This window comes from Protomyctophum parallelum, assembly GCF_964188405.1.
Source record: "Protomyctophum parallelum genome assembly, chromosome: 1".
In the NCBI taxonomy this organism is placed as follows: Eukaryota; Metazoa; Chordata; class Actinopteri; order Myctophiformes; family Myctophidae; genus Protomyctophum; species Protomyctophum parallelum.
In genome coordinates this window covers 63,046,280-63,066,282 of record NC_139697.1, presented here as the reverse complement: position 1 = coordinate 63,066,282, position 20,003 = coordinate 63,046,280, and the positions used below count along the sequence as shown (strand labels likewise).

Below are 20,003 nucleotides of genomic sequence, written 5' to 3'. Positions count from 1 at the left end.
TTCAAAGCGCCGTGAGTTTGTAGATGGGCTATTTTCGGCGTGACGCAGACGTATATCAAAGCATAAATTGTGTCTTCACCCTCCCTACCCCCCCATTTGTCCTCAGCTTTCCCTCTTCTTACATCTCTGTGCCGTCGTTTCATTCCTCTCAAGAATGCTGCATGAATCCGTCCCTCCATCTTCAACGTTATAATACCGCACAATTGGATTATATACAGTAGCTACTGCAGGTCTGAATCAGATGAGAATTAGAGTCGCAGCGAAGGAAAATTGAATATGCATTCGGCAGCCATAAATGCGAAAAACAAAACGTATTCACATATTGCACGCACGCACGCACGCACGCACGCACACACACACACACACACACACACACACACACACACACACACACACACACACACACACACACACACACACACACACACACACACACACACACACACACACACACACACACACACACACACACACACACACACACACACACACACACACACACACACACACACACACACACACACACACACAGAGGTGTCAATTACAGGTACACTAGATCTTGCTTGTATAGGTTGCTTTTCAGCACTGGCAACTTGGATCTTTGGAGCTTTAGTGTATCATCATTTAAAATGCTTCATAGCAGCAGAAAATACTGGAATCTTTACAATTCAACCTTTTCTGATACTGAAGCATAGAGGACTATATCTTTTAAACAGATAATTCTGGTGGAATTACACACACACACATAGTGTCACACACACACACACACACACACACACACACACACACACACACACGCACAATATATATACATATAAACACACACATATAGAAAAAGAAATATTCATTTATATAAGTAATCTTTTTTTACACAGCCTGCATGCAAAACTCAAGGTGCAGGTTTTGTAAAGAGTGAGTATTGATTTTTCTCCTGTGCTGCACAGAGGACAGTGCGTGTGGGTGATCAACTGCATAGCAACCAGGACAAGAAAAAAGTCAATTAGCTCCCCTGAGATCTAAGCCACCTAAAACTATCCTGTGTGAAAACAATTGGTTTGTGTGTGCTTATTTATGTATTCTCAGTTGTATGCGTATTGTGGAAAGCAGAGAGAGAGAGAGAGACAGAGACAGATGGACAGATAGATAGACAGATAGATAGAGAGAGAGAGAGAGAGAGAGATTGTGTGTAGGGGAAAGAGAGACAGAGAAAATCAGCATTCTAATAAGAAAAGATAAGAAAGCAGAGTGTGCATCTATTTACCATTCAGCCTATCATAATGTAGACATGTGGAAGACAATTTAATGTGATCGCGCAAGAAAGAGAAGATGATTATAGATAAACAAACAGACTCAAACACATTAATATCTTTTTCAGTGAATGCATCTCCCAGGAGTTTGAAAAAACACAAACAAAAGGGGACAGGGAAAAAGGAAAACAGAATAAAAGCATGCAATAAATATACCTTCATCCCTGGGTCTGTTCATTGTAGACTCGTCGTGCTTTTTTGTGAGCGGACCTATAATTAAGAAAACAAAACAAAGTGGGGAGAGACAAAGGACATCTTTCAAAAAGATTGCATTTAGAGAAAAAGGCCAAAGGTAACAAGAAAGCAATGGAGGAGGAAGAAAACAGTACAGTACATGACATCCATAAAATAAATATCATCACAGTTTCTCATTTAATTATTACTGCATGCAACCAAACCGCATAGTAAATACTCCTGTACACTATAGGATGTTAGTTATATGAACTAATGAGCTAATATTTTCAACCTTTTCCCCATCTGCGCTCTGTCTACACATTGGCACTGTGTAGTAAAATCTATGAGAAGAATCAAGCCATCCTTTTTTTTCCAGATGAAAGAAAGGAATGGAATGCTACACCATTGTGGAGTGTGGTCCAACTCCAAACCAGACCTGTCCTGGGCTGCAGCCCTGAGGCAATACAACCAGACCTGCCCTTGGCTGCAGCCCTGAGGCAATACAACCAGACCTGCCCTTGGCTGCAGCCCTGAGGCAATACAACCAGACCTGCCCTTGGCTGCAGCCCTGAGGCAATACAACCAGACCTGTCCTGGGCTGCAGCCCTGAGGCAATACGACCAGACCTGACCTGGGCTGCAGCCCTGAGGCAATACGACCAGACCTGACCTGGGCTGCAGCCCTGAGGCAACAGAACCAGACCTGACCTGGTCTGCAGCCCTGGGGCAACAGAACCAGACCTGACCTGGGCTGCAGCCCTGGGGCAACAGAACCAGACCTGACCTGGGCTGCAGCCCTGGGGCAACAGAACCAGACCTGTCCTGGGCTGCAGCCCTGGGGCAACAGAACCAGACCTGACCTGGGCTGCAGCCCTGAGGCAATAGAACCAGACCTGTCCTGGGCTGCAGCCCTGGGGCAACAGAACCAGACCTGACCTGGGCTGCAGCCCTGAGGCAACAGAACCAGACCTGACCTGGGCTGCAGCCCTGGGGCAACAGAACCAGACCTGTCCTGGGCTGCAGCCCTGAGGCAATAGGCATTCTACACTAGCTCCACCGAGACTGGACTGTCAAACTGCAGAACAACACTGAAGATATGCGCGTGTACATGGCACAACACACACACACACACACACACACACACACACACACACACACACACACACACACACACACAGTGGATAGACAAAAGGGCAACATTCACCCTGAGGTGTCAGTGTTTAAGTATACAGCCCATCTACTATCATGTATTGCTGCAGTAGGCAATGAGGGTTATTTTCAGTCGGTCGGCCAGTAAGGTTTTTTTTTTTTTTTTTTTTTAGATATTTTTTTGCGGCTTACGCCTTTTTATTGATTTTTGAAGGGACAGACAGTAGGCTGACAGGAAACGGGAGAGAGATGGGGGGATGACATGCAGTAAAGGCCGTGTCGGGTCCGGGAGTCGAACCCGCGGCACACTGCGACTGGATTACCAGTCCGGTGCCCAGACCGTTACGCTACGGCCTGGGCCCAGTGAGGGTTTTTGACAGGATATCCCTCAACAAGGTCAAACAATGCAGCCACATTAATGGCAACACCAGTGAAATGCCCCATAGGGTACTACAGACAATGACTAAGATTCACTGGGCCGATCAACTAATACCCTGGTCTGCAGACCTCTGTAAGCCCAGCCCATAGAGACCCATTTAAACTGGATGTTCTCTTATTTATTACAATTTGTTTGTGGCCTTTTCTGTCGTTTGTACAACATTAGAGATTCACACAGTGCTCCCCGTCTTCACAACATAATGGTGTTTTCTTTTCTTTTTCTTATGTTTTTTTGTGGCTTTCGCCTTTATTTTATATTTTTTTATGGAGAGACAGACAGTAGGCTGACAGGAAATGGGGAGAGATGGGGGGGGGGTGACATGAGGTAAAGGCCGTCGGGATCGGGAGTCGAACCCGCGGCACACTGCCAGACTGGATTACCAGCCGAGGTGCCTGGACCGCTGAGCCACAGCCCAGGCCAACATAATGGTGTTTTGACAACCTGCCACCAAGTAACACACAAAGACAGAAACGCACGCGCACACGCACACACACACACGCGCACGCACACACACACACGTAAATACACACTTCATGCACAGCAACCCAGCATGCTAAAGTGCTCCGTCAACACCACCTCCCTCAGGGCTAAATTATATCGACAAAGCATCATAATATACTACAGTACATATACGGATATACAAGTATGTACAGTACACTACTGTACTACTGTATACATGTGCATGTGATTTGCAATGTGTTCAAAAAATACAATTTCTTCTTCTGACATAATGCAAACCAGTATTACAATATTTGCCTGAGATTCTATACAATGACTACCGGGTAAACTTTGTTTAGGAAGATGCCTGAAAGATGTTTTTCCCCCCCCCATCTCTAAAAAGAAAATTGCACCCTCTTGTGATATGGATATTGTATTTATTAGTCAATAACACAATGTGTTTTTTGCAGCTCTATCTCACGTCATATTCTCTTTTCCTCTGCAGAGGAATTCTCCCATTTGAAGTAATACCGTACTCTCTGTGGGATTCAAGAGGTTCATCATTCTGCCAGTGAGCTAATGATATATAACATGCTTTCTGCTGCAAATGCGTTGTGCGACCACTGCCAGAAAAATGAACCCACTCTAAAAAATGGCACGGCACAATCCACAGTGCTTACGGGTCCATTTGGTTACATTAAGCACGCTGATGGATAAATTAACACTGAGGGGTTTTTTTGTTTAGTTTTTTTTACTGTGCGGATGCTAAATAATAAGACACAAAGTATTCCATCAGTGCTTCTATGTAAATGTGATTTCCCTGATAATAAAAATGCTTTATCTTCCGTTTAAATGGCCATGGATCGATGCTGAATAGATTTGCTGCCTCCACCCATGCAGTCGCCCCCCATGTAAGGTCCTGTTCCAGTAAGGGGCGTCCTGGGCGTGCGGCGGATGATAGCTGGTAGCGTACTGGCTCTGTAGTGCAGAGGCAGACAGGTATACAAGGCTGGTAATGGACAGAGAGGTACATTAGTCCCGTGCCTAGTCAGCACTTCCCCCTTCACTTTAGCACCACTCCAAAACCACACCTCGCCGCTTAATGGAGCCTACTCTGAAATCATACCTACTCTAATATCCATTAAACAGCTTAAGCTACACACAGGGAGCAGCTCCACTGAAATGGACCCTCGCTCTCGCTGAAACTGGCCCGCCAGACTTCCGCTATAGGCGAGAGAGGAGACAAAATGAGGAATGACCGCTGAATGTGCTGGCTCCGCTCGGCAGTTAAAAGAAAGCTTCTTTTGGAGATGCGAATGTTTTTTTTTTCTTTACAATTTACAATTTACAATTTACAATTTAGGCATTTAGCAGACGCTCTTAATCCAGAGCGACTTACATTTAAGCAAGAACAAAAGCATGGGAATACATCACATAAAAGCATTTATCAATATCATGAAACATGCGTAAGCTAAGAAAGTAACAGTGGAATATCTATATAATGAAACTATACATACACTATACATATAAACTATACATATTTACTACTATGCTATACATATGTACTATGGCGTGCTATAACTATATACAATACAATTATAGTGCTGTCTACATAACATGCTATAAGTCTGTGTCAAATGCTATCTAAGCCAACAGAAATGCTATCTAAGGGGTTAGGGTAAGTGCTATGGGCCATGATGGAGTCTGAAAAGGTGGGTTTTCAGGCTACGGCGGAAGATTGGGAGTGATGCTGCAGTTCTGACTGCAATGGGAAGTGCATTCCACAGTTTTGGAGCCAGAAGGGAGAAGAGTTTGGGACGTGTGGAGCGTTGGCCCGGCGTTTTTAGTGAGGGTACTTCCAGTTTCCCTGCGTTGGCTGATCTGAGTGCGCGGGAGGGTTTGTAGGGTTCAATCATACTTGTAAGATATGGGGGAGCCATACCTTTGGTTGCTTTGAATGCCAGCATCAGAGTTTTGTATTCTGTGCGGGCAGCGACCGGGAGCCAGTGGAGGGAGCGGAGCAGGGGGGAGACATGTGAGAATTTTGGCTGGTTGAAGACCAAGCGAGCTGCTGCATTTTGGATCAGCTGGAGAGGCTTAAGTGCACATGCTGGTAGGCCAGTAAGGAGGGAGTTACAATAGTCGAGTTTTGACAAGACTGTTGTCTGGATTAGGAGCTGGGCTGATTCCTGGGTGAGGAACGGTCTAATTCGTCGTATGTTATAGAGTGTGAACCTACATGATCGAGTGACAGCTGTGATGTGAGCTTTGAACGAGAGCTGACTATCCAGGACAACACCAAGATTCCTGGCTGTTGGGACAGACGTTACCAGGGCGTTGTCTACGGAAATAGTTAGCTCCCGCATAGGGCAGGACTTAGCTGGGAAGAAGAGAAGCTCAGTCTTGTCTGGGTTCAGCTTGAGGTGGTTGGAGGACATCCACTGTGAGATGTCAGCCAGGCATGCAGTGATGCGCTCTTCCACCTGAGTGGCAGAGGGGGGAAAGGATAGGAACAGTTGTGTGTCATCGGCGTAGCAGTGATAGGATATATTGTGAGCAGAGATGATAGTGCCAAGGGATTTAGTGTACAGTGAGAAAAGGAGGGGACCAAGTACAGATCCCTGTGGGACCCCAGTTTGGAGGGTTCGGGGGGATGATAACAGACCTTTCCAGGAAACCTGGTAGGTCCGGTCGGTGAGGTAGGAGGAGAACCACTTTAGTGCCGTTCCACCGATGCCTAGCTCCGCTAGGGTGTCTAGGAGCAGCTGGTGGTTCACTGTGTCAAATGCTGCTGATAGGTCTAGGAGAATCAGTACTGCAGAGTGGGAAGCAGCTTGGGCAGCATGCAGTGCTTCTGTGACTGCCAGCAGGGCAGTTTCTGTGGAGTGGGCTTTCTTGAATCCGGACTGGTTGGGATCCAGCAGGTTGTTCTGTGAGAGATGGAGAGAGAGCTGGTTGGAGACGACACGTTCAATGGTTTTCGAAATAAATGAAAGGAGTGATACCGGTCTGTAGTTCTTGACATCTGAGGAGTCAAGGGTTGGTTTTTTGAGGAGTGGTGTTACTCTGGCTGACTTGAGGGCAGATGGGACGCAGCCTGAGGTTACTGAGGTGTTGATGATGGAGGTGATGAAGGGGAGCAGATCAGGTGCGATGGTCTGGAAGATTGGAGACGGGACAGGGTCAAGAGGACAAGTGGTAGGTCTAGAGGATGTTACTAGTTGTAGAACCTCGTCTGGGGAAAGAGGAGAGAAGGAGGACATGCATGGTATGTTGGGGTTGGTGTTGGTTGAGTCAGATGCCACTTTATGTGGGAGGGGAGGAAAGGAGCTGCTGATATCATCAACCTTCTTCTCAAAGTAGTTGACAAAAACATCAGCAGTGAGGGATGAAGGTTGAGTGGGGGGAGGGGGTTTAAGGAGGGAGGTGAAAGTGGAGAAGAGCTTCCTTGGGTTAGAAGTACAGGATTGAATTTTGGTGTGGTAGAAAGAGGTTTTAGCAGTGGTTAGTGAGTGGGCAAAGGCAGAGAGGAGTGAGTGAAAGTGTGAAAGGTCATCTGGTAGCTTTGTCTTGTGCCACTTTCTTTCGGCTGCCCTTAGAGGTGTTCGTTCAGATCTGAGAGTTTCAGATAGCCAGGGAGCCGGTGGACATGAGCGAGCTGGCCTGGATGAGAGCGGGCAGTGTTGGTCGAATGCAGATGAGATAGAGGAGAGGAAGGATGAGGTTGCAGTGTCAGGTGAGAGGGAGAGGAATGACTCCAGGGAGGGTAGAGAGGAGAGAATAGAGGATGAGAGGGAGGAGGGGTTTAGGGATTTGAGATTGCGTCGGGAGGTGACGTTCGGGGGGTTAGTAGGTTTAGGCGGGAGGGTGGAGAGAGAGAGGGAGAAGGTTATGAAGTGGTGGTCAGACCTAGTTGAGGGGGTAACAGAGAGTGTGGAGGGAGAGCAGGCTCTGGAGAACACAAGGTCCAAAACATTGCCAGCCTTGTGAGTGGGAGGGGAGGGAGATAGGGAGAGGTCAAATGAGGCCAGAAGGGATGTAACGGGAAGATACTTCTCTGCGGTAGGAAGGTTGAAGTCACCCAGTAGAATCAGAGGGGTTCCATCTTCCGGAAACGAGCTGATCAGAGAGTCTAGTTCTTCCAGGAAGTTCCCTAGAGTTCCAGGAGGGCGATAAAGCACAATGAGGATGAGGGGGACTGGCTGTGATATTGAGATAGCATGAAATTCACATGTGGACAGAGAAAGGTGAGAGAGATTTAAGACACGGAAATTCCATTTGGGGGATGTTAGTAGCCCTGTACCCCCCCCTGTACCTGTTTGGCGAGGGGTGTGGGTGAACTTGTGTGAAACAGAGAGCGCGGCGGGAGTTGCAGTGTTATCTGGGGTGATCCAGGTTTCAGTCAGAGCAAGGAAATGCAGAGACTTGAGGGAGGCGTGGCCTGAAATGAATTCAGGCATGTTCTTTTTGGTAGCTGCACGGCAGTTCCATAGGCCTCCCTCCACCACAATGTGGTGACTGGGTGAACGAGCTGGATAGATGAGATTTGACGGATCTCTGTGACTGGAGAGGTAGTGTCTAGGGCGACATGAGGAGGACAGTATAGGGACGGTGGGAAAGCACATTCTAAACAGGTATAAGAGATAATAATATTAAAGTAATAATAATAATAAAGATAATAATATTAAAGTAATAATAATAATAAAGTACAACTAAACATAATAATGGGAAGTAGGAAGTAGAAAGTAAGTTGATACAGAACCCCTAAGCCGGCCTCCTTCGATGTGTCTGGATGTCCGGGTCTTTGGATTGGACACTAGGCTATATTAGTCAGCCTGTGTAAATTTTGGATTGGAAATTGGAACGATACAGAGAAGAAATTGGAACGATACAGAGAAGAAATTGGAACGATACAGAGAAGAATTTGGACGATACAAATTGGAACAATACAGAGAACCAATAGAACAGATAGTACAAAAAAAAAAAAAAAAAAAAGAAAAAAAAAGAAAGGAAATGGGTATAGAAAAGGTTCGGAGTGTGTTTTCACTTACTGTGTACCAGAGTGCAGGTTAACAAGCAGCAAATGCAGGCAGACCGTGAGTCAGAGAGTATGTGAAAGTGGTCCCTATATATAGGGCTGGCAAGAGATTTAAATCTACAAATGTAGGTGGAGCTTAATAGTTCAAGTGAGTTGATGGCTCAGTTGATGGCAATTAAGTCCTAGTCCCTTTGTTCAGCAGTTTCAGAGATACAGTCTGATTAAAACACAGGCAGAAGACAAAACAGATAGTAAAACAGATAGTACAAAAATAAAGAAAGGAAATGGGTATAGAAAAGTTCAGAGTGTGTTTTCACTTACTGTGTACCTTTCTTGGGTTATCCTTTTTTTGGGGAGTAGGAAAGAAAACTTGAATATGACAGACAGTTATGGGAGCTAACTTTAAGCCATTCTGAACAGGAACCCATTTTGGTGTCGGCGTCGTGTTATGCTTTAGCTATTGAAAAATAGCAGATCTACAAGCTCATATCGCGCCACCGAGTGGCGCGATACGAGCTTGTAGGTCTGCTATTTTTGAAAAATCGAAGAGCGACTGACATTTTTAGAATCTGATCTCAGGTCAGAATGGGTTGATCAGACCAGTGTGTGTCCCGTGGAAACCTCGTATGAATCTGATCTCAGGTCAGAATGGGTTAAGCCCTGCTGAGACATAAAAAGGGGGAGAACAGAACAGAACAGACAGAACAGTCTTAGCTGATGTTCCTCACTGTAGTAATAGGCCTCCTATTCAACGTGATAAAACCGTGATTTTTAAAAAGAGGCCAGCATTCCTACAACTTCATAGAGGCCATGTACTGTATTAACCATACTATATGTAGCTCATCAAGTGAATACATACGCAAGGGAATTTAAAGAATTGCTGTTAACAATTCCCTACGGGGTGCGCACGCTTATCCGACACACCAAAAGTCTGACATGCGTAGGTCCGAAATGCGTTAAAATAATACATAGAATATCTAAATACTGAATCAAGCAACTTAAAAAACTGTCTGGGGGTGCTCACAAACGCCTGAGTAGACGATAGCATGACAGCAAACATGTTTGAAAGTGAAATATCCCTTTTGTGCACCACCTTGCCGGAAGCAGACATCCGACTGACCTTCTGGCGTAAGGGGAAGACGCTGTGTGAAATCCAATGGCCCTATGAGGGATCACTTAGCGTCGGTTTGCCTCAGAGGGCATTCGCCCTAACGCACTGTAACTCCTTCCCTCAGTCAACAGTGTTTGTGCTCGGTTCAGTGGAGCCGTTGGCCGAAGCTCAAGCTGTCTCCTGTCCCCTTCCATTTCCACGCTGCAGTAAACGAGATGAAGCTGCAGTATGTCATGTCTGTGCATGCAGCCCTGTAGGTCTGACAAGTTGTCAGGACACGGCTTCCATCCCAGCAACACCCACACACACCCCGACATCCACCCCCACCACTACATGAGGCTTCCAGCACTCCCAGTCCCACCCATAGCTCTCCTCTCCATCACTCAGTCCTCATAGCAGCCTCCAGCCCTGTCCCCTGCCCTGTGCTGCCTTACCACCCTGACTACTGAAATATGGTTTTTAATAAAGAGGACGGTAAAATGGCTGTTCTGGCAGCAATAAAAATGAGGGATCCGAGGGTGCTTGGCCGAGGAGTGTCTGGAGGAAATAGGAATGCGGTGACACAGTGTTCTTGCCTTGGTCTGTGCGGTTGCTCACACAGGAGTTTGTACCAGAGGTAGATAGCTATAGCTTGTGTGCATGTATGTGCACGTGAGAGAGATAGATCGAAACTATAAGTGTGTGTCAAATTCGTCGTTCGATCTAACATTAGACCTGTTTTATTGCCATTATATTTGAATTTAATTTGAGCTGCAGGAAGCAGTAGGCTACATAGGGCCCCAGTGGGCAAGGACATTGAAGCCATTTGCATTCACAACAGTGACCCAATCCCCCTCCTCCTCCTCCATCACCGCCCTCGGCATAAATGGGAGAGAGGCGGCGAGGTAGGGATACAGGGACAGGTGAGCAGTAAAGGTTAACAGATGCAGCTACGGGAGCACTGAGTGCATGGTGCCAAGAGTTGAGTATAGGGGACACGCTTTAAGGAAAGCTAAATGGCAACCACACTATACCGTACATGGCACTGTGATGATACCTAATATTCACAGATATGTGTTCTAGCCAAGGGCCAGGACAACAAACTAAAATACAACTATATCATTGTTAATATGTTGCACAAGAGAAAATCTGTTATTTTCAGCAACACCATTGTGTGGTAAAGTACAATTTAGGCTTTAGCGTGGCTAATTTTCATGTTTACTTCACCCTCCCTTAGTGCCTCTTGTTTCTGCCTCTCTCTCTCACACAGAACATGAATCATTTCCTTAGGGACTGCATCGAGCTTGTGTGAGCAGTGACCTCTTACAATAAGTGACACACTTACAGGAGCACAAGCTACAAGTTAAACCGGTTGCACTCATTTGCACTCTAGGAATCCCCCAGGAAAGAATCAGCATCACTGTCTGGAGGAATATGCAATATGAGAGTTGCCGCAACGCATAGTTCTAGAGATCATATTATTGTTCAAATAAAACACTTGAGAGCAGAGCTGTACATCCCTCGTGTCCATCTCCTTACGAGGGTCTAGGAGATGATGACTCAACTAACACACTAGAGGTGCTATTCTACAATAGGTTCTGTTGTTGTCATTACACGATGGAGTGTTAATCTATTCTACAGGAAACTTCCTGCTGGTCATAATTATGAACAACATTTCTGCAATGTCATTTTTCATCTCATTCCAGTGGTACCAAGGGCTCCATTTTCATTTTCATCCATACTAATACCCCTTATCCCTAAACTTCTTTGCCTTTTCTCATGACGACACGTTGTGAGCTTGTAGATTGGCTAGTTGAACTATTCAAAAATGTTTTTCAAAATAGTTAAAAAGGCAAAGAAGTTTAGGGATAAATAGAGCCCTTAACACTGCGCAAAAAGCATGGAATACGGATGTGTCATAATAAACCTCTGTAGTGCACATGAAATTGCATAAACCTTGACATTCTTGGATAATTAGCTAACTCATACAGTGTGTGTGTGTGTGTGTGTGTGTGTGTGTGTGTGTGTGTGTGTGCGTGTGTGTGTGTGTGTGTGTGTGTGTGTGTGTGCGTGCGTGCCTGCGTGCGTGCGTTATTTTCAGAAGATCAAGGATTGCAAGAAAACAAATAAAGGGAAAATAAAATGACAGAATAAATTTGATCTAGCATCATCAAAGCTAATTCACATAATAGCTCCTCATGCAGTCATGCAGTTTGCTTTTCATTTGCTCAGATAATACATTATTCCAATCCAGACCTCCTGTCCTCCACTGAATCTGTAAACCCCATATCTGCTGATGACTCTTGAACCGTTCCATCATTTTTGTTGAAACGCTTATCAGTCAAATAGATTCCACATTCCAGCTAAAACGGCATTTAGCTGGAATGTAGGCGTAGCCCAGATGTAGCTACGCAGAGCGTGAGCTCACGTTTAGTGCATCACTGTTGTAGAACCGTTCTTTATGGCAGCTCTGTGTCTTCCTCTGGGGAAGACAGGATAATCCAACTACCGGTGCTGGAAAAAGTTGTTATTTTTTTTAAAGTGGTGCAACCACTTCTACATCCAGCAATGTCTGTGTACCTGTGTACCTGTTTGTGCAGGTACCTGTGTGAGCACGAGTGGTGTGCGCATGCGTGAAATTGGAACGAGAGAAGTATGTGACATGGCTGCCACCTGCTGGACGCAAACGATACAGAGAAGAAATTGGAACGATACAGAGAAGAAATTGGAACGATACAAATTGGAACGATACAGAGAACCAATAGACGGGAGTTGCACCACTTGGTTCACACTGGTGTGACTTTTACTTAACTAAAAGTATCAAATAGGGAAATGTAGAAATACTAAGTAAAGGTAAAAGTCTGGAAGTACAAATACCTCAACATTTTACTTAAGTACAGTACTTTAGTAAATGTACTTATTACTTTACACCACTGCCAACTAATAATAATAATTCTTCGACAGCAATGATGCACAAACGTGTTGGCTGGGTTGGCAGATCTTAAGGGCACTCATTAATCTTATACTTTTCAGCAATGAATCGTTAGACTTACAATCATGATAGCTTACAGTATGCTTTGCCTGGAGAATTAGCCATTGATGTTATTATGTCTCTTTTCTTGTCCATCTGCTTTTGCTGCTGCTGCCCAATTGGGTCGTTGATGCAAGAAGCGTAACCAAAACTGCTCATGTGTACGTTTGCTATAGTACAGTGGATTTATTTATTTATTTAGTACAGTGGATTTATTCGGCATTTGAGCCACGGACCACCATGCGATGACATTTAGCTTCTCAGATTCAAAACGAAAGAATATTTTGCTATCATTGACACACAATTCCATGCCGTTAGGAAACGTTGATCGAAATAACAATTATTCTACATTCTCTAATTGTGTAGACTTCTTGTAAATTAAGTAATGCAAAGGTTTAACAATAATGTAACTCTCAAGAGTTACATTATTGTACAGTTTTATTTTACACTCACAAGAGTTAAAGATCTATAAGGGGCCATTTGGTTACCAACTCTCCATCATTTAGCTGGGGACCACCTGGAACACCCCTCAAGGACCACTGGTGGTCCCTGGACCACTGGTTGAAAACCACTGTTATCCTAGCCAAGGTTTTCAACAGATTAACTTTTGCATAGGAGGCTACACGGTAAACAAGATTATATCCCTTGGCAACATTGTAGCATCAGTAACGTCTGCCAAGCCAACAACAGTTCTGAAGATGTCGGTCCAGTAGCCTGTGTGCCCACATCACAGCATCCACAGACAGGAAGCCTTACTCCTGTGTTTTTCATTCAAATACTATATAATGTTTAGTATTGTAGGTATTGTAGTATTTAGTATTGTAGGTGACCTATCCTAAATCAGCTTTAGCTATTGAAAAATAGCAGATCTACAAGCTCATATCGCGCCACCGAGTGGCGCGATACGAGCTTGTAGGTCTGCTATTTTTTGAAAAATCGAAGAACGACTGACATTTTTAGAATCTGATCTCAGGTCAGAATGGGTTCATCAGACCAGTGTGTGTCCAGTGGAAACCTCGTGTGAATCTGATCTCAGGTCAGAATGGGTTAAAATTGGCTAAAAGGTAGGACTGGCTTGTGGGCAGAATAATATGGTTATGGAGTCATCAGCCATAACGATCTGGACTTCACATTCGACCCACGCGTTCCACCCCACCACCGGGGGTGCAGTGCCCAGTGTCTAGTCCGTCGGACCCACGGTTATCCAGAACCGCCCCGGTCAGTGTCCATGGAGCTGGCCTGTTCTGACATCATTCTGACGTCTGCATAGACTTCCATATTTGGGCATGCCTGACAAAGAGCTCCATCTATGGGCCAAAAAGGGACACATTCATAATAACTGGGTGGGGCATGCATTTCCAACTTGCATCGTTCCAAGTAGACCAGCGCCTCACAGGCACTGCTCCAGTCTTCTTATGGTAAATGGTAAATGGTGCATTTATATAGCGCCTTTATCCAAGGCGCTTTACATAGATTGTGCATTACAATCACCCATTCATACACCGATTGCAGCGGAAGCCATGGAAGGTACCAACCAGCACATCGGGAGCAATTGGGGGTTCAGTGTCTTGCCCAAGGACACTTCGACATATAGACAGGAGGAGCCGGGATTCGAACCGCCGACCCATGGATCATTGGACGACCTGCTCTACCTCCTGAGCCACAGCCGCCCATGTAACTACCGGTATGTAACTATAAATGCACCAAGTCTCTGTACGTACGTACGTACGTACGTCTGTACGTCTGTAATCCATGTAAGGCGAGAACCGTTCGCCCCACCGACATTACATTCGACACACGGGTTCCACACCCCCACAGGGAGTTCAGTGCCCGGTGTCAAGTCGATCGGACCCACCGTTGTCCAGAACTGCCACAAAATGCCTCTGCCCGTACTCTGGACAGGGCACCTGCCCAGACTCCATAATGGAGCTGGCCTGTTCTGACATCACAAATATGTTCTAACATCTGCATAGACACCATATTTGGGCATGCCTGACAAATAACTCCATATATGGGCATAAAAAGGACACATACATAATAACTTTGAAACGTATGTGTGTGAGCGCCCCGAACCTCTTATATATAAACCAATAAATCAATAAAATATTTATTTCGTGAATTGTGTATTCGAAGTAATTCCATATTTTGGCTATTATTTTGATCATCGCCCCCCTACAAGGAGGCGTAAGTTCCAAGGGAAATAGAAAACAAGTCTTTGCATACCAGTACTTGAACATTCAGTAGGGATTCCAGGGAGAATCAGGGTCAGATCCAATACCGAGGATTTACTAGTAAACTAATGCTAATGTTAGTAACAGTTCATAACACCATGTTCTAGAGCCCATCACTGCTGCAGTACTGCTTTCATTAAGTTTTCATGTTTATTTTATGAGTCAGATTTATGCCAACAGCACAAGTTCAATATGTGACCAACTCTACCTGAATCACATTTGGAGTTATATGCAGTGCAGCAACAATATCCTTAGCTTCCTAATGGTGTAATGATACCTACAATGTATTCCAGATATTCAGCAATATCATATTACACATCACCTAACTCTATCATGACCTGAAGAACAAAGGGTCCCCTAGAATGCACTGCACATCCAAATCTGCTCATGTTTATTTAATATACTTTGCTTCAATCTCATGGTAAAATATCAATTGTCGTTAAGCTGTAAGCTTTTGGCCCGGCCAGCAAGTCTTACAGTTAGTTGCCTTCCATAGAAAGATTATCGCATATAAAAGTATGCATAACTTCTGTTGACCAGCTTTGTGCATTCTCGCCTGTTCTTCATTTAGAAAGCTAAACAAGTCAAGTGTCACATTACATTTACAAGCTTAAAATGCAGCAATAAAATTGACAAGCAAAGACTTTCTTGTATTAAAAACAGGCAAAACCCCCAAACAGCAACTAACTCAGAAGCATTTTTTCTCTCTTTTTTAATAATTGTGGTTCGGTGACATCCAAAGGATTCTGGTACAGTAAGTCTCAAGCTAGTTAAAGTAGGTATATTCTTACAGTCACTGAGACAAAAAGTCAAGATTTTATGCTACCTTTATTATTGTCACAACCCTCATATGCAAATTATTGGGGATTTTGTAACAAATCGCTACTTTTTCTTTCCTTGGAAGACAATTGGCTGTGTATGTAGCCTACCGTACACAAAATGGTGTATCAAAGAGTGTACAGTACTTTTCTCAAGCAGTGAACTCAAGCAGTGCCTGTACTGTAGAGGCCCATGTAATTCTAGGAAATCTGCTGTAATTTGAGAAAATGATACCAGTCCAAGGACAAACTGCAATATAATATCCTTGTACTGAAACAGAAATTACAGTTGCACCAGGACATAAAGGAGAGGAGTACAGACTGTACTAAGCAGAAACAGGAGTGTATATTGCACATTATATACTTTAAGACTATATTTATTCAAATCTTATACATTATGTGAACCCAGTCAGACCAAGTGCAAATGGCTAGGTCAGAATTTAAGTCTACTTATTTTTTTTATATCTTTCGTATACTCTTACTTACATTTTTGAGTGGTGCAACCACTCCTATAGACAGCTATGTTTGTCCCTGGCTGGGTCTGTCTGTCTGTCTGAGCACGAAATCGTGTGCTCAGACAGACAGACATACAATTAACTGTATGATGATTTGGGGTGTTACACAGTACAGTACAGTACAGTACAGTACAGTACAGTACAGTACAGTACAGTACAGTACAGTACAGTACCCCCCGGGGACCCCCACACGGTCATTTCTCGACCGTTTCGGACGTGGGGCAGCTTGCCGGCACCGGGCCGGCACCCTGGCCGCGTTCCTATATGGATCTGGAACTTCCGGGGACTCCTCGGGGGAAAACCCCACACGGAGTTGCACCACTCACTTCACACGGGTGTGATTTTATTTTAAGCTGAGTTCATCTCTCTACTCTTACCCGTGTTTCATGCGTACTGCTGTGCTGCTATATGAAAACTGCATTTCCCCATCCATGTATCTATCTATCAATCTATCCATGCATCCATCCATCCATCCATCAATATTTGCAATTGTAATTAACTGCAAAACAGTTTGTATCATGCCAAACTCACCATCTTCAGTGGGCACATAGATGTTGAGGTACAGGCAGTCCTCGCTCTGGTTCTGAACATAGCTCGCGGCGGCGTCCAGGTTGTCCGTGAACCACACCGGCAGCATGATCTCGGGCAGCACTCCGTGGACGTTCTGGGGACACACAGGGGCAAACTGGGTGGCGTTGCGGATCTCCTGCCAGGAGCCCGGTGCTTCTGGTGGCTGGAAGCGGCGCTCGCCGATGGGAGCCGTGGCATAGGGCACGCCCAGGTACTGTTCCACGGGGCCCAGGATCTCGCTGTTTATCTCCTTCCTGATGCCGCGCACTTTCCCATAGCCGGTGGTGACGATTGGGTGTTTCAGGTCAACGCGTTGACACGAGGACAGGGCCAGGTGGAGGATTAACCCCAGGAGCCACACCAGACAATGCTCTGAGATCTGCTGGGGACTGCTGCGACGCCTCCCCGCACAGCCCTGCAGGCTGGCGGCTCTCACGGGGAAAAGCAACATGTCCAAGACGAGGGATCTCCTGCTCATAATATCACTAGGCTTGTAGTCGGGTGTCGTAAAGGGGGGGGGGGGGGGGGGCACTAATGAACCATCAGCTGAGAACGGGAGATATACTGTAGTGGGTAAAAGGAGGATCTGTGGGGGGGTAAGAGGGTAACATCAGAGATGCACACAGCGTTTCCTAGCTTGACATGGTGAGGTCGGAGGTCGCTCGCTTCCTGCTCTCGTCCATCTTACTTCCTGAGAGCTCCTGATTGGTCCAGGGCTGCAGTCAGGAAGCTAGTCGCACCTATAGAGAAGACACAGACAAGTTGCAGGTTAGAGCTGCATAGTGGGCATAGATTATTATTTTTTAATCTAGATTAATCTCACTGTGTTTGTTGTGGTTGTGAAGCATGGATGATGGTTTAGCTTAGCACACAACAGCTAACAGGATGCAGCAGACATGGATAACAGTATTTAGCGCAATGTTATGTCCCAGAACGTATGGATATGGACTTATGGCTCCATCGCTGCCTCTTTCTTTTATAGTAAGTAAGTAGAACTTTTTGTTGGCGTTGCCGTTTACCGTCCCTCTCACACACTACACAGAGACAAGTGCACTGACTACGTGCAGTCGCAGTGCTCCGCCTCTCTCTCACACACACACACACACACACACACACACACACACACACACACACACACACACACACACACACACACACACACACACACACACACACACACACACACACACACACACACACGTGAATGGGCATATGAACCCAGTTCAATGCTAAAGTCATTTTCAACTAGGAGGACTGCACTAAGTAGAATGCATGCCTCTGCCATTCCAGTCATTTTAACCATGACCTTGACTTTTAACCTGTTCCACCCAGAAGACATCTCTTTAGGAAAACCTATACTGATCATGCCTACCAAGTTTCATGAAATATCATCACTTAATTTTGACCTTCGGCCATGTGTGTGACCTTGACATTTGACCTTTTCCACAAATAAATTAAACATCTAACTTGCCCTACTGATCATTCTCTCCACATTTCATGAAAACAGAAAAACACTTATCTTCCCAATATAATAGGGAGAAAACATAACCCTTGTCCAATAACGTTGGCAGAGGTAAAAACGAAGGATTTTCAGCCCAGAGACAGTATAATGCCCAATGCAATCTCAGCTTGCATGATTGAAAAGAGTACGAATATGGAAACCAATTCACTGAACAAGGACATCCTGTGTCTTTCATCCTAAACTCTTCAGATTCCGTATTGCTGAGTGCTGACTACCACCACAACCACAATATTATGTGTGTTACATGCAAGTCAGTGGTCTTTGTCATAGCAACGGCCAACGGGCCAGTGGGCTGGTGAGAAATTATTTGTTTTAATGTTGTGTCACTAAAAACATTGAGGCAAATTTATTTGACACAGAATTCTTGGCTATTTTCCAAGCAGGGAAGATTACATTAATTTATCTTTTCAAAACAGATAATTAGAAAATTGTGCTCGGAATTGCTCGCTTTCATTTAACTGATGCATGGTTCACAGAACCATAAGCATGCCTATGCCTGAGCCACTTCTTGCCCCACTGCCTGTTTTTACAACTGCAGACTTTTCAAACGTTTTTGGATTAAGGTTGGTGTGGTTAATAGTTTTTGGATTAAGGTTGGTGAGGGGTACGTTAATAGTTTTGGTGAGGGGTACGTTAATAGTTTTTGGATTAAAGTTGGTGAGGGGTACGTTAATAGTTTTTGGATTAAGGTTGGTGAGGGGTACGTTAATAGTTTTTGGATTAAGGTTAGTGAGGGGTATGTTAATAGTTTTTTTTTTTTTTTTGAACTTTGTTTTTATTCAAAAGTTTTCTTTTTTCTTTACACCAAATAATAAGAATGATCAAACACAATTAAAACATACGAATCAATGAAAACAACAACAAACCAAAACAAAACTGAAGAAAGAAACAAAAAACATACATAAAAAGAAAGAAAAACAGCTTGACATAACTACTATAGTACAGCTTTTCCAAGTTGAGCTAGGCAGGAGAGGAACTGGAGACATGACTCACAATACACTTCAGAATCAATTATATAAAAGCATTTTTGTTTTGTTTTGACACAACCACTTCATGACACTTTTACAGACCCAACAACCTCTACACATATATTGAAACACCCAAATACAATATCACAGAAGTCCATCTAAGTATGAAACTGTCCATTTTTAATTGTAACCTTGCGGTCATTTCTTCCATTATATAAACCTGCTTCAGTCTCTGCTTCCATTGGGTTATAGTAGGTGGCTTTGTTTCCTTCCAATTTACTGTTATCATCTTCTTTGCAATCAGTAAAAGTATCCTTAATATGTAACTCCATGCACGCACCTCCTCTGGTATAATACCAAGCAAACATAACTCAGGACCAAAAGGAATATTCAACCCTAAACATTTTTCGATTTCCTTATTAACCTCTTTCCAAAACCTTGAAATTATTGGACAGTCCCAAAAAATGTGTGTATGGTCCCCGATTTCCCCACAATTTCTCCAACACAATTCTATGGATGGTGTTTTCACATATGAGGAGATGACCAGAGGAGTATTGAAAAACCTAGTTATGAGTTTCCAATCGAATTCCTTCCACATCTGGCTATTTATTCCCTTGTGGCAGCATGTTAATAGTTTTTGGTTTAAGGTTGGTGAGGGGTGCATTAAAAAGACTGGATTAAGGTTGGTGAGGGATGCGTTTCTCCCCTGCTTGC

The 20,003-nt window shown here is 44.5% G+C and overlaps 1 protein-coding gene across 2 annotated transcripts in view; it reads right to left on the bottom strand.

Moving 5' to 3' along the window:
• LOC310875102 (neuroligin-2-like) overlaps positions 1-17,124 on the bottom strand; it is a gene marked incomplete at its 3' end in the record, with an annotated part of 50,298 nt that extends 33,174 nt beyond the window's left edge. Inside the window, exons 1-2 of one of the 2 annotated variants that reach the window (XM_083788171.1) lie at positions 16,761-17,124; positions 1,464-1,517 (exon numbers count right to left, since the gene is read on the bottom strand). In XM_083788171.1, the coding sequence (XP_083644297.1) occupies positions 1,464-1,517; positions 16,761-16,866 (160 nt within the window). In that variant the 5' untranslated portion in view covers positions 16,867-17,124. The remainder of the gene's footprint in view (positions 1-1,463; positions 1,518-16,760) is intronic. The other variant, XM_083788172.1, reaches the window with a different exon arrangement.
• Between the last annotated feature and the right edge of the window lie 2,879 nt (positions 17,125-20,003).